The following is a 14321-nucleotide window of genomic DNA, read 5'->3' as shown; positions in this document are numbered from 1 at the left end:
ATTTATATGGACTGGAATTGAGCATATAGACAAATATAACTAACTTTGATCAACTATAAATCGTCTCTGCCCAGTTTAGATATTTTATATATGTATGTATATGATATCTTTGTTGTTCCTTGAGTTATTTTGTATTGGTTTAGAGATATTTGAACTATACTTTATTCAATTTTGTTTACACTTGTTATACGAATATTAATGCACGGTTTCACAGTCAGTGCTTAGGTTGTGCTTAAGATAAAACAGAAATATTGCGTTTTACAGTTCATACTTAAGTTCTGCTTGAGTACTGAAAATGGGAGACTTAAGTAGTGCTTAAGTAACAGCTGATTTTTGTTTTGAATATTGACTTATTTGTCAAAAAAAATAAAATAAAAATTATTTGCTGAAAAAAATTGTGGAATTTCTCGCATTCAATGACGGTTATATGCTTTCCTGCGAGTTGCAATAGGTGCCCCCACTCGCTTGCGGTGAAATTCGGTGTCCTTTTATTGTTTCCATCCATTTCCCAGATTCTAAATTTATTCGTCGCAAAGTTATTTTTCATCAACAATAATTTCAATTTGTCAGATGGTATTTGTAAACAAATGTTTTTCATTGTGCTGTCATATATCATAATAGAATTTTACAGAAAATAAGCATCGACTATGAAACGCAAATGACTACTCAGTCAACAACAAAGCTTAGCTAAGATTTTATTTGGGCACAACTTAAGTACGAACTGTGAAACCGGGCATAAGTATCAGGTCGCACTGAGTTGGATAAAGTTAAGAGGTAGCTATATAGAACACAAATTACTAATATAAAATACATGCGGACGAATTGACTGTTATCATAATATAATTTTGTCTTTTTCATGACGATAAGGATATTTGCCATATATAACACTGTGTCTATCATTTTCTTTTTTTTCAGATTAAGGAGTTAGGGGTAGTCAGGATTTTCAAAAATAACAAAGAACGCTCGGGCACTCCCAAACGTTAGTGTGAAACTTTAAATGCGTTTTTCTGAAAACTATGTTTTTTGAACTGATAACTGTAAGTCGAAACCGCTCAGTAGATTTTAATGAAATTTATACAGCTTTTAGAATACATAATAATCCTGGAATTAATCTAATCTTTTTACTTTTTTTTCAAAAATTTCGATATTTAAAACCAATTTTTAATGTTTTGATTTTTCAACACAAACAGCTATAAATATTATTTTAAAATTTTCGTGACTTCAGGTGAAAACATTGTGTAATAATGCCATATTATTACTTTTGTAAAATAACATATTTTCTGTGGATTATTATATAGTAAGAGTTATCTACAAACTACCGGTTTAAGAATCAGTTCTAAATTAGTAAATTTTACCATATGTATAAATGTAAGTACTATGTATATACAATATAATACATCCATATTATACATACTAACAAATGTAATAAAGAGCGCCAAGTATGCCGCATGCCGCACAGCCAAGTGCACTTGACCGTGTCCAATTTCAGTTTTCAAGGGTTAGCCCAGCCATTTGAAAAAACAAAACAACAAACGTGAAGCCAAAAAACACAATGCGCGGAAAATGCGCGAATGCAAGTATGCAAATTAAAGCAGAAATGTGAAATTCATGTTGGCACTTCGACAGCAACAGCGGAACGTTGCAATCAGCCACAGTGATTCTACAGGGTGTCGTGCACATTTAAATATACTCTTATGTATATACATATGTATGAGTATGTATTGTTGTTGGCTGGCTAGTGCATATGTAATGCCATTGACGCGACCTTTTCTTTGCGCTAATAACTGGCTGTGCTTGCCTAAGTGTGTGCAGTTGTGCAGGCATGCAGACGAAAATTGTTTATACTACTTTCTATTTATATACACATATACAAAGTGCATAGTGCATGTATACTCGTCTCGCCATGAGTTGTACTATGTGTTGGCGTAGTAAAAAATAATTTTCTAAAAATTCTAAATTTATAAAATGCGCAATCATTTGCACAGGCAATTAATTAAATGAAATCCCTGCAAATGTGTTTACAGCTAAAATGTCACTACAGTGGCACTAAAAATCTAAATAAACTGTTTCTTTTACTACCTAACGGCACCAAATCGCCGCTAATTCATAATTTCCGCTTAAAAAAAACTAACCATTTCCATAGTTATAAATTCACGCTTATAATAAAAAATCGCGTTAAATGCATTTGCTTTGCATAAATCAAAAGAGAAAGAAAAGAAAATATAAAAACTGATATGTAGCGAGTTGATTGGGCAGCCGAAAGCAACCATTTTTAGCATGTCAAAACTCGGAAGTTTAACTGCCACAATTTCCGGCTTAAGTCCCACACACACACACATGGAGAGAGAGCTTTCTCACTTCGCGTCATTTAGTTAGGTGTTTGCATTTCACAGCTCATAAAAGCGGCCCGTCACGAGTATGGCCAATAGCGACCAACGGCAACGGGCACTTACAGTTTAGTTAGTTTCCATTACTATGTAGATTTATGTCAGATCGCCTCGTTCGCCAAGTGGGCGTTATTGTATTATATGGCCATTCACTTTGGTTTGCCAGCTTATGGCAGGTTATAAAATGAAATGAGCATTAAAAAGTCACGCATACGCCATGTTGAAACGTCAAGCAAACACCGCAAAGTGAAGTATAAAAGAAATATGTGTTAAAATGTGAATCGTAGAGTGACCAATTAAGTGCAGGCAACAATGTGTTCAAACACTGCAATTACACGTTTAATAACAATGGCGGAATGTGCGCTTTACACGATGAAAGATATCAACAATATTGAGACACGATGTGAAAGTGCGACTGGATGTGTCAAATTAACGCCTACTTACTTGATTTTAGTATAATATAATTTTTCGTCCGGCTATAACCGGCTAAACGGCTTCCACGCCAATCACATAATTGTTCGTCTAATACTTATTAACATTTGTAAAGAAAAATGTTTGTCTTTTTTACTCACCAAAATTCTACCAGTTGTCGTTTGTCCCGATATAAGCTCGCCAGCCCAATCTTTGGCTTCGGTCATAAAGGTACCCTCGAACTCTTGTTTGTTGCGTGACGCCTTCTGCTCTTTCTGTTTGGGATCGTTTGGTCCCAAATCGGGCTCCTTGCGGCAGCAAATGAACGCAAATGCACGCCATAGTAGCACAATAAATAGCCCAGCAAGGAAGGTAAATATGCTGGAGAGCAAAAAACACCAGTACTTGCGTACTTTGAGACACTCAGCGGTACCGAATGGTGAATCTGTTGGATCTTCGGCCAATGATTCGACAGTGCTTTGGTCACACCCCGACATCCCCTGGAAAAGGTGATAAGAATTATAATTTATAAGGAAAATAATTTAATTTTTGAGGAACAAGTTTATATACAGATATGAAACTATATATTCAATGATTAAAGCCATAACAACTAGCTATTGAAATTCTTAATACATTTAGTGTTTACATTTAGTGTTTAATAATTATGTATACATTTGTATAGCGTTTCATACGTGTCTTTTATAAAAACTTTACCGCAAATTTATTGCAGCAATGAAAAATTTAACAGTGTAGCTTATTTAGATGGTTGTTTTTGTATAGAATTAGTTCTTGTAAAGAATATATTTAAGTGTTTGTGAATACAATAAGCGAATGCCTTGAATTTTTTATGAGATGTATGCATAATTTAAATAAGAAATTACTTAAACTTAACTACTGAAAACATTTTATGGTGAAGGATTTAGGTTTAAAGGAAAATGAAACCTCCCTACTATATATACATTAACTACTATTTAACTAACATTTTCAATATAATCAGCAAATATTATGCATTAAAATAAGTAGAGAGGAAGAGAAAATGAATTAATAATTACATTAACCTGCTCTCTTTTTCGAATTCTCACAAATTTGTGATGATATAGTTACACTATGTTTTAGAAGTGAGAGCTGTAACATAATTTAAAATCGCATGATAGTTCTATATAGTAAAGTTGAAATGCATAGTTGTAAAAGTTGATGAGTAGTTTGACTATGAATAAGAATTTGTTTTCTTACTACTTCTATAAAGAAGTTTTTGAGATTCCTATTTTTTCATAAGAGCAGCCGTATAACAGGTGATCCAAGTGCAGCTTTTTCAATAGTACTTTTTTGACAGATCACGTTTATTAAGGAAATGCATAAATACATAATCGGCCCATTGAGTGTACTATTCGCAACACCATCCATCACCCATCTTGAGACCCAGTATTCTTTATTTGATAATATATCATTTCGTCCAGAAAAATAACGGTTTGGTTTGGTATTTCTTCAAAAATGTCCTGTCACTGGCGACCGTTATCGCGTCATGATAACCGACTATTTATGCCTGAAATTGAAGCTACTGATCTCGGCGACATTTGGTTTCAACAAGATGGCGCCACTTCCCACACATCGCATCATTCAATGGATTTATTGAGATAACACTTCGGTGCGCTGATAATTTCACGTTTTGGGCTGGTCGATTGGACCTCAAAATGGTATGATATCACACCGTTCAACTTTTTCCTGTTGGGATATGTAAAGTCTAAAGTCTATGCGGACAATCCCGTTTCAATTCTGACCTTGAAGCAAAACATCACGAGTCATTCGCCAGTGATCGAAAGAGCGATTCAAGTGATCGACTATTGGATTAGATATACGAGATGTGTTAAAAAAATAACGGAATTTTCGTTTTCTAAAAAAGTATTTATTCATTAATCTACATTAACGTTGGCGCCTTCAGTTAGGTATGTATAGTGGATGTCGGACAACGCACCTAAGCCTTAATATTAACATAATAAAAATAAAAATTTTGATAATTGAATTCTCCAAACCCATGAAATTTTATATTTTATAATTTTATTTTTTGGACACACCATGTATATTCCAGCATGTTTTGGATTTCTATTCCATTTATTTTGCATTCCAGTTCCATTTTGGGAGAAAAGTTTGGATATTTCTGTTTTTTTTCGAAATAGGTATTTCAGAACCATAGTAGGGATCTAAAAAAAAAATTCATTAATTTTTACTCCATAAAATGTAATTGAACTGAAATTCGGAACTCCCTTAATTATCTCACATACATATGTAAGATATATATAACATTATCACATTCCCCTCTTTCACGCACAAGTTAATTAAGCAATAAATTTTCCAAAAAACTATAAAAACCTAGCCTATGAGCTTCTTCGATATTATATGACGCCGCCTAAACTCATATACTGCAGACACTCTAATAAAACTACTACCAAATAAACAGCAGCAACGTACCACATATACAATATAACACAATTTCATTTCATTGAAAACAAAAGTAAAGTACAAAAGTTTCGTGACTTAATACACCATAAATTAGCCATAAACAAAACAAACAAATAAACTAAAGTGAAACCGAATAAAATCGAAACGGAAAAAGCAATGAAAATTATGCATATTAATGATATTTACACAGTTGAGAATGTATTCATTTTGGGAAACTGTGTGTTGGCAAAATTTTACACTCAATCAAAAATCAATTTCATATGCCGCTAACAAACACACACACATACATATACAATGTGATTGTAGATTTTAGCTGAGTGTTACTCATACGCACTGGTTCACTGCCAACTTATAGCCAAGCATTTTTAGTATTTAATGACTGTTTTCAATGCCATTAATACTTGCATATGCACAAGTGGGAATAAAACGACAAGAACATACTCGTAAATGCATAACAAGCTGTTGAAGGCATAGCAATAGTGATATTGATGATCTTCGATTGCTCAATTCAAAGTTAGATGAGATTTTATGCTGATGCAGTTATAGTTCGAAGACTTTTTTAAGCAAAGTGGATGGATTATGTTAAATATTATGGGAAAATATCACAAAAACAGAAATCAAGTATAACACGACTACATGACCTTTGACCCTTAGCGAAAGCTTCGATGAAAGTAATATATTTGAAGGCAATCCTTAAACATGCCGATAGTTTGCTGATAAAAGGGCACGTATTATTAAGAGCAGCCAAGTTAGTTTGAACTCTTAATGGCGTTCTTAACATCAGACAGACAAGCTAAAATCGAAAATCTATTATCCTTACATTGCTCATGACGTTTGTGGTGATGCTTTCGTTGAGTAGAAAAGCGAAATCTGCCATAACTGAGTAATTTTTTTGCACAACAACAACACCGTTTTACATTTTCATACTCAAACGCTGCACTAATATTTCACTTCACCAAAGAAGCGCTTTTTACAGCCAATATTTATTGGCAGCGCGTGCTTTTTCTGTAATTTGTTTGCAATCTGAATTATTTTTCAATTATTATTTTAATTTTATACATCATTTTGAATGCTTTTGCCGTTAAATATTTTAATTTATGATGTTTGCACATTATACCGCGATGCACAAACACACACAGACACATAAACACACACTTGAGCGCGCGCTCCCATTGGCTGCATTGCCGCTGAGGTTGACAACATTTGCACAACGCTTCGCAGTCACATTATGTCACACACAACACAACAGCAAACAGCGCACTTTAGTGAATTTTCTATTTTTTGATTATTTCGCTTTGTTTGCGCTACACATTATCTCCTGCTCACGAGTACCAATTTTTTTGCCTAGCGCGCTCAGCTTCCTTCTTCTTCAGCTTATTTTTGTGCCAATGAACGCATAACGTATATTTTTGTTTTTCACTTTGCGAAACGTGTTGTTGTTGTTTTTTTAGAATTTTCGTTTTACTTAGCTAAATATTACAACAAAGTGAATTTATTATTGCGCTGAGTTTGCTATGAGGCGCGCAAATTAACCACATTGTCGACTGTCACAGCGCGTTTCGTTGCGGTGACAACAACACTGGCCCAAACGCTGACCAGCAAAAAAAGCAACACAAAGATTTTTGGCCGAAATACTGTAGAAGACTCGCTAGAAACGCGCGCGCAACTAGGAAGAGGCGACGTTGTAGTGAACGGGCGCCGAGCATGGGCATGAGCGCCCAACCGTAGCGCGCTTCAGTACGTCATGCAGCGCGCCGAAAATAACAGCACTAACAACATAAGCGACGATACTTGGATACACTTTGCCGCCGAACGCGTTGTTGTGCGCGCGCCCACTTGGACACAACAAGTTTTTCGATTTTTATTTTTCAATTTTTTGATTTTCTGAATTTTCACTTTGGTTACTCAATATACATAAATACTATGCACGATGTGTTGGCTTCGTGTTGTTGCCTTTGGCAACAGCTGCGAAAAAATTTACGAAACGAAAATTTTATTCAAAATATTTTTAAGCAAATCATTTTTTCATTATATTGCACAATATTTATTATTAATTTAAAATTTTCTTAGTAAAACTGAAATACTCGGCGCTGCAACGGAGTTACACAATTTCTGCACAATTCTTCTACACTTTGAACTTGAATTTCTTCACTTATGCGCTTTAGAACACTTGAGTTACGAATCCAAAATCGTTTATGCCGCCACATGAAACGTTCGCCAGCGCTCACTCTTCGCAACTGAAGTGAAAAATTGTCACCGTAAGAGTGTCGAGGCGTCGACTTTCGCGAAAAACTGTCGCGCCTCTGCACAGTTGTTGTTGGCGGCAGCGCTGTGCGCCCATTTGCGTTGTGCTTGTCGTAAGACTCTAGCGTCATTATATTTTCAACACGTCACTCCTTGATGGCCGAGTAGTAAACAGGTAGAGAGCTGGTTGAGTGGTCGTTGCGTCGTGAAGAAGCGATGCACGCAGGGTAACGCCGAGCTGTTGCGCGCAAATGGGAGCCTTACATGCCATGTGAGACAATTAATGAGAACTTAGGGGAAATTTCGTTAGTTCCCAACTTATGCTTGAAAGTTTGCGATCAATACAATTTTTAAAATATTTTTTCAGAAAAATTAGCTTTACAAATCCTTTTAAAAATATTATTTAGAAATAATAGAATTATGAGGAAGTTAAGCAATTAGGCAGCCATGAAAAGCGCTTACTAATGTGACGTCAGCAAGTCAGCTGTCTCTGTCATGTTAAACTCGAAATGAAAAATTATGCTGTCATCGACTTATCTGCGTTCGTATGTGAACTCTTCAGACCGTAAGAGAAAAAAACATATTTCATATAAGATAGTACAGACTCTTCTCCAGATGGTAGATTGACATACAGCTCTTACAGACTTTATACAAGACCAAACCTCCAAAACTAGGAAGATGTGTTTTAATAACTCCCCAGCAACAAAAAATTGCTATAAACTGTATACATTTACTCCAAATACATCTAAAATGGACTTTCTAAAGCTTCAACAATTAATTGTAAAGCCAACACAAGCCAATATAAGTCCATACATTTTCATATACATTTAGTTCACACATAAGCCCACTGCGCGGGTGTCTTTATGACGTCATCGAAGAACTTATACTACTACTCCAAATAACTTCCAACTCTATTATTATCTTGGGACTTGCTTCTACTCACTTTCTTTTCTTATTTATGTTGTACATTTAGACATTTTGTTTATTTAATGGAAATGTACAAGTGACACGCAATGTCAAATTCCTACAACTGTCTTTATGGCACAACTATTTACTTGTACTATGTAAAGAGGCATGTACTATTTCCTTCAACTCAGATATATGATGTATGTTTGTAATATGGCTGGCGGATATGACTGCTCGTGCTTACTCGCATTATTTGAATAAACAAATGGCTAATGAACATGGAAAAATGCATAAGAATGCTATGAATGATAAGTGGCAAAGATAAATATTAGCGCACAAGAATTATGGTAATTGATGTTTTGTGTGGAGTTACCGAAGAATGCGAGAGAATTAGTACAAAGTCGGAGAAGGCCAATATGGAATAATGGAAGTGCAGATTGGCGCACATTACTAATTGTAAATCGTTTTAAATTCCAAGCGCTGTGCTTTTACTCCCATACCGTTCGAAACGTTTAAAGGGTCAATTACTTAATTGAGTCAATTAGTAAATAGTTCTCAAGATGATTTAGTGAAGATAATTAATTTAGTAATTGTTTATTATTCTGGTTAACGGATTTAAACTGCGCATAAACATAAACTGGATCGTTCTAAACATAAAGAGAGGAAGAGATACAGATTTAAATTAAAGTTGATATTTAGTAAACTCTGATATCTTTGTTAACATCGGAATCTACTTAAAAAAGGAACTAATGGTAGACTTGGAATAAATTCGACGGATAAAAAACTAGGTCAGAATCATTATCATTTTCCATACATTCCTTTTCACACTCAGCGGAAAATATTATCACGGAAAATATTAAATTTGAAATTTGCAGAAGAAGTAAATACAAAGTGGAGCCAATGTACTGGCTATTTCAGACAGTTATAGGATATTAGACCAAACTACATTGAAATACAAATAAAAAAACAATTCTAATCACTTCCTACCTTACTTTATTCCTACTTCAAACTGCACTAATGCATAGCAAAATTATTGCAGAAATATGAAATATGACCATAACAAGTGTGTAATAAAATAGTGTACCACTTTGGAGCGCATGACCGCATTAGTGCAAGTTAAATTATGGGAAATGATGCAGTTGCATGAAGTCATTTGCACATTTGTGGCGGCGTTGCCTAATTCAATTAGGAAAAGTGCATTGCGCCGGCAGTAAAGAGACCACAAGGAGGTGCAGCGAAAATGCATAAATAATTACAATTCTGCTGCTGAAAAAATGCGTGGCTTCTCACGACTGGGAGTCATAAATTGCGAGCACTTAGGGGAGGCGTTTCTTAAGCGCCTGACACTGCAGGTACACGCGAGGCGCCTTCACGGCCACCAACTAATTAACTATTTTGACATTTTTTTTTTTGCCGGCAAAGTTGTCACAATTTATTTACAATGTTTTTATATTTACATGGCATTACACTAAGCCCGAAGGCATTTGAGTTGCATGAAAAGAAGAAGTTTTTGAGTATTTTGCTGTTGTTGTTAAACTCTGTTTCCTGCCATGTTGCGTTTCAGAGAGGTATTTCTTTAAAGTGAAGTCACTGCAGCAAAGGAATGCTTTTACTTTTATGTAGTTGGGGAACAAATATTTATTTCTTTTCAGCCAACATTTGCCGTTGACAACACTTGCCGCCCATTAAAGTCACACCCTTGGCATTTATATTAATTAATGTGAATCATAAATCGCGCACGCACACCGAAGCAAGCTAATTTAGTCATCGAATTGTTATTCCCTAAAAAATATCGAAAGTAGCAAGCAACAACAACAGCCATGATACTGTGACCAATTACAACAACATGGACACAGACTGTGCACTGCAGCTGCGATTGCGTCTGTAGCAGCTAGTACACATGCCTTTTGGTATTTATGTATGTTTGTGAGCGTGTGTTTACATGCAGCCGAGAACGCGGTAAATATAAATAGAAGCAGCAACCGCCACAGCAGCAACAGACACATGCCGCCGCTGTTGCCACCACAAGCAGCCTGAAAGCATAACAAAGTAGCGGCAGCGACTGCGGTTGCATGTGACCGGCGGGCAAACAGTCGTGGCGCCAATTCGTCAGTCTGTCAACCGACAACAACATGTTTATTTACACCACTCTCAACTGTTGCACAGTGGGGTGAGTGGGGGCTGTAGAAATTAAAAAAAAATCCAAAAAATTTAAAAAATTAAAAAAAAATTTTCAATTTTGATGATTATTTTCAAGAAATATAAAAGTTTTATTTTTAAATTTTAAATTTTTTTTTTTCTAAAAAATAATTGCTTCTAATTCATTTCTCATTCTCTTTAGGGAATATCATTTCTTTTAATATTTTACATAAAATTCCAAAGGAATTATTTTTTTTATTGTAATATTAATTTATCGAATTTTTTACATTTTTTTATAATCAAATTTAATATACAGAGATTAACAGTAAGAAACGCATGTGGATCCACAAAATCGAGTTATTTGGTAAGACAGTCTCTAGAAAGTTAGTAATAATGCGCCTAATTGTAGGCAATGGTTTATTACATTTTAGTCGTGGTTTTATATGTCAAACAAAAACGTTGCCTACATTTAGGAGGAAGTTCAATAAGAACATCTCTAATTGAGATTATATCAATAAATTTGTAGGTTAATTAAAAATGAATTTTGTTTGAGAAAACTTTCAGAAATAATAATTTCAAAATTTCAAATAATATAAAAATATCTTGAGGAGATCATGAGCTTAAAGTAAGATTAATTACAGTTCTGTAAAAAAAATTAATTCACTTATTAATAATCATATTTTTTTTTTAATTTTTGTGCGTCAAAATGAAATTAGTATAAGACAGAGATATCTACTATCAATTTCAAAATCTCGGAGCACTTAATCCATTCCTCCACCCCACCGTGCGTTGTAGCAGCTTTTATATTTTCCCATTTTTTTTGGTTTTTTTCTCTCGAATTTATGGTCTAAGAGTTCATTCAATGCCCTGGCACACGCACACACACACATACACTACGAACGCACAACAGCTGCCGATCGCGTCTTTTATTGTCAGAAAATATTAATAAATGTAAAGTTATGAGAACAAGCAGTCAAAAAGAAAGGCAAATGGCCGACAAACGACAGCAAACAGCAAAGTACACACACACACATACGAATTTGCGCCAGCTGAGCAGCTGAAGAGCCATGCAAACGCATAGACACACGCAGGCACGCGCACATGTTCACTTTGTGTTTGGTGAATAAAGGCACTAGACGAAATCAAGTACAATACATGTGAGTGGCGATTGAATGCGAATGAGCAAGCTGAAAGCTGGAAAATGGGAAGTGTGCGAGTATTCTTGCAAATGACGCATGCTGTCCCATTTTATTTGTTTATCCATTCGCAGAGTCAATAGTGGAGTCCGTGTCGATTACAGCCGCCACATCTTTTCATTGACCTTGTTTTTGTTTCTTTTTCTTCATTTTTATGTTTTACTTTACTCATAGCGCATTTTATGGTTTGCTTTCATTTTGGCAAATAAAAATGAAAGGGATAATAAGATAAGGCGAAGATATCGAAAATTTAAGTGCATCGAAAGACAATGGAGATTGAAGCCATTGACGCACACGCAGCGAATCCATTATTCTCATCTCATTTAAGTGGTTCTGCTTTTTAACAATTGGAGATTTCCGTAAATATCTGCATACACGTATATGTGTGTGTTTATACAAAGTCAATCACTTTACTTTATTCTGATTATACAAAAAAGTTTTTGCGTTTCTATTTATTGACCTTTTTATATACAATGACCACCACAAAGAGTCTTTATTTTTTTATTAAGAGAAGATAAGTTTTGCGATGTTATATATTTCAAACGTGTTCTTTGTTTTCCTCAATATCTCCCCACCAAAGTATATAGAAAATATTTGACTTTTCCAATATTAATTACTGAGCCCACACTAACTCTAAGTATTTGGATATAATCGTACATAATTGAAAGAGATTTGTAATAAATCTCAATATGTACTTTACCTATTCAAGAATTTGGCTTTAGTGCCCTCCTAAAAATCATTATCTTTTTGTTTTAGATCAAAGTCAAGTTCTTAAAGATATTAGAGATTTTCTCCACTTGTTTGTACCGCTTTTCGTTGTTCATTAAATATCAGCCTAAATAAACTTACACAAAATAATGAATATGTGGCCTACATTTAGGGGCAATATCAAATGGTATTAGAGGCTTAGCACAGACTCACACCTTATAATACATAAATATAGATGTAACCCTTTAATCTAGTTGGAATTTTCAAAAAAATCGATTTTTTTATTTCATTTTCGTAATGTAAACACTCCATGTACATTAAACACTCCTTAAATTTCAGAATTTTAGCTTTTTTATTACCGATAAAAAATTTTTTTATTCACAATTTAAGGCCAAAATAATAACAAAATCTCGATTTTTATTTTTTGAAGCCACCATTTTGTAAAAAAAAAATTGTTTTGCGTATTCTTTCGATTATTTACAATATTATACATTACTTTAACCAAATCCGTTTGATTTTTTCATTTCAAATGATCCATTTCAGAAATATAGTGGTCACTGTAAAAGACCTTTTTGGGAAGGGTACCTGAAGATCTGCTGTTGCAGCTTCGAAAACCTATTATTTTTTTTAAATAAAAAAATATTCAATACTCTTCATAGCTACCACACATATTAGTACAAATTCCGAGAATAATAAATGTATAACATTTCTTCTCATTTTTGAGGAGCCTTACTAGTTGTAACCCCTTAAGAGAATAATAATGTGAAAATTATTCCAAAAAAATTCAAATTAGAGTTTTAGAACAAATCTGGTGGCATAATAAATAATATTAGATCGATATAAAACGATTTAATCGATTAAATCGACCAGTGCTTGATCCTAGAGACATCTACTGGAAAACGGCGGAAGCAAAGTTGTAGACCGAATATATATTTTTTTTAATCTTTGATATGGAGGAGAAAGTTATAAATAAACTAATTGGCCTCGTGAGTTGAATGAGTTGAAAAAAATATAAATCGATATGTCACTTCCAAAACTATATCCATCAAAGAGCCATAAACAGTAGCAAAAAGTATTAAAACTAGCTGTAAAAAGAAATCATAAAACCTCCGAGAAGTATTTGCGCAAGCAAACCAATACGAACTGCCCAGTATATACTTGGACTTTTACGACTTTTCCACGCAGTAATGGTGACCTAATTCTTAGCATTACCTATTCGCCCATTCAAGCGTTCGACCAGACGTTCGTCGTTATCTGGCGATTGACATTTTCCAGACGAATTGTCGTCAGTGCCTTAAGAAAGTATATAAATATTAACAAAGCCACGCACACAGCAGGACACACACACACACTTATTACAATATGTATACAGAGTAGAGTAAAGAAAGTGAAATGGCGCGTGAGTTGCTTTTTCATAATAGATAGTCGTTAGTACGTGCAGATACAAAGCTTGCGTTGGATTATATACTCGCGCGGGTGTGAGTGTGTGTGTTGGTGTGGCGAAAGTGCGAGGGCGCATTATAATGGGCAAAAATCGATTTAAGCCTTCAACCTGTCATTTCGCTGGCATTCCGCTTAATGTAGTGTCATTTTGTCATACCGCGCGTGTGTGTGTGTGTGTGACCCAAAGACCACCTACCATTTCACTCCCACCATCACGCACGCTAGCTGTGTGGCACGCAAGCATATTCGCCTATGATTATTAGTATTCGTCGTGGTTAACCAATTGAATTGATTTTCTATTAAATGCGACTCGTTTCATTTTCATTGGCGTCAATAGAAATTCTACAAATGACCGATCCACCGATTCACTGGAGTAGCAATCCTTTGTCATTACATAACTCACACGAACGCACCAAAATGTTAACTTCAA

The 14321-nt window shown here is 34.7% G+C and overlaps 1 protein-coding gene across 36 annotated transcripts in view; it reads right to left on the bottom strand.

Moving 5' to 3' along the window:
- Positions 1–14321, bottom strand: part of LOC105209134 (calcium-activated potassium channel slowpoke) — a 123395-nt gene that overhangs the window by 104654 nt on the left and 4420 nt on the right. For 24 of the 36 annotated variants that reach the window (XM_054225689.1, XM_054225661.1, XM_054225686.1 and 21 more), the window contains exons 1-2: positions 6076–7501; positions 2960–3298 (exon numbers count right to left, since the gene is read on the bottom strand). In XM_054225689.1, coding sequence (XP_054081664.1) covers positions 2960–3298; positions 6076–6132 — 396 coding nt within the window. In that variant the 5' untranslated portion in view covers positions 6133–7501. Of the gene's footprint in view, positions 1–2959; positions 3299–6075; positions 7503–14321 lie in introns of those variants that run through there. The other 12 variants (XM_054225687.1, XM_054225683.1, XM_054225692.1 and 9 more) reach the window with 3 other exon arrangements.

Source organism: Zeugodacus cucurbitae, chromosome 2, assembly GCF_028554725.1.
Source record: "Zeugodacus cucurbitae isolate PBARC_wt_2022May chromosome 2, idZeuCucr1.2, whole genome shotgun sequence".
Taxonomy (NCBI): domain Eukaryota; kingdom Metazoa; phylum Arthropoda; class Insecta; order Diptera; family Tephritidae; genus Zeugodacus; species Zeugodacus cucurbitae.
The sequence above is the reverse complement of the archived record's forward strand: the minus strand, read 5'-3'. Positions and strand labels throughout refer to the sequence as shown.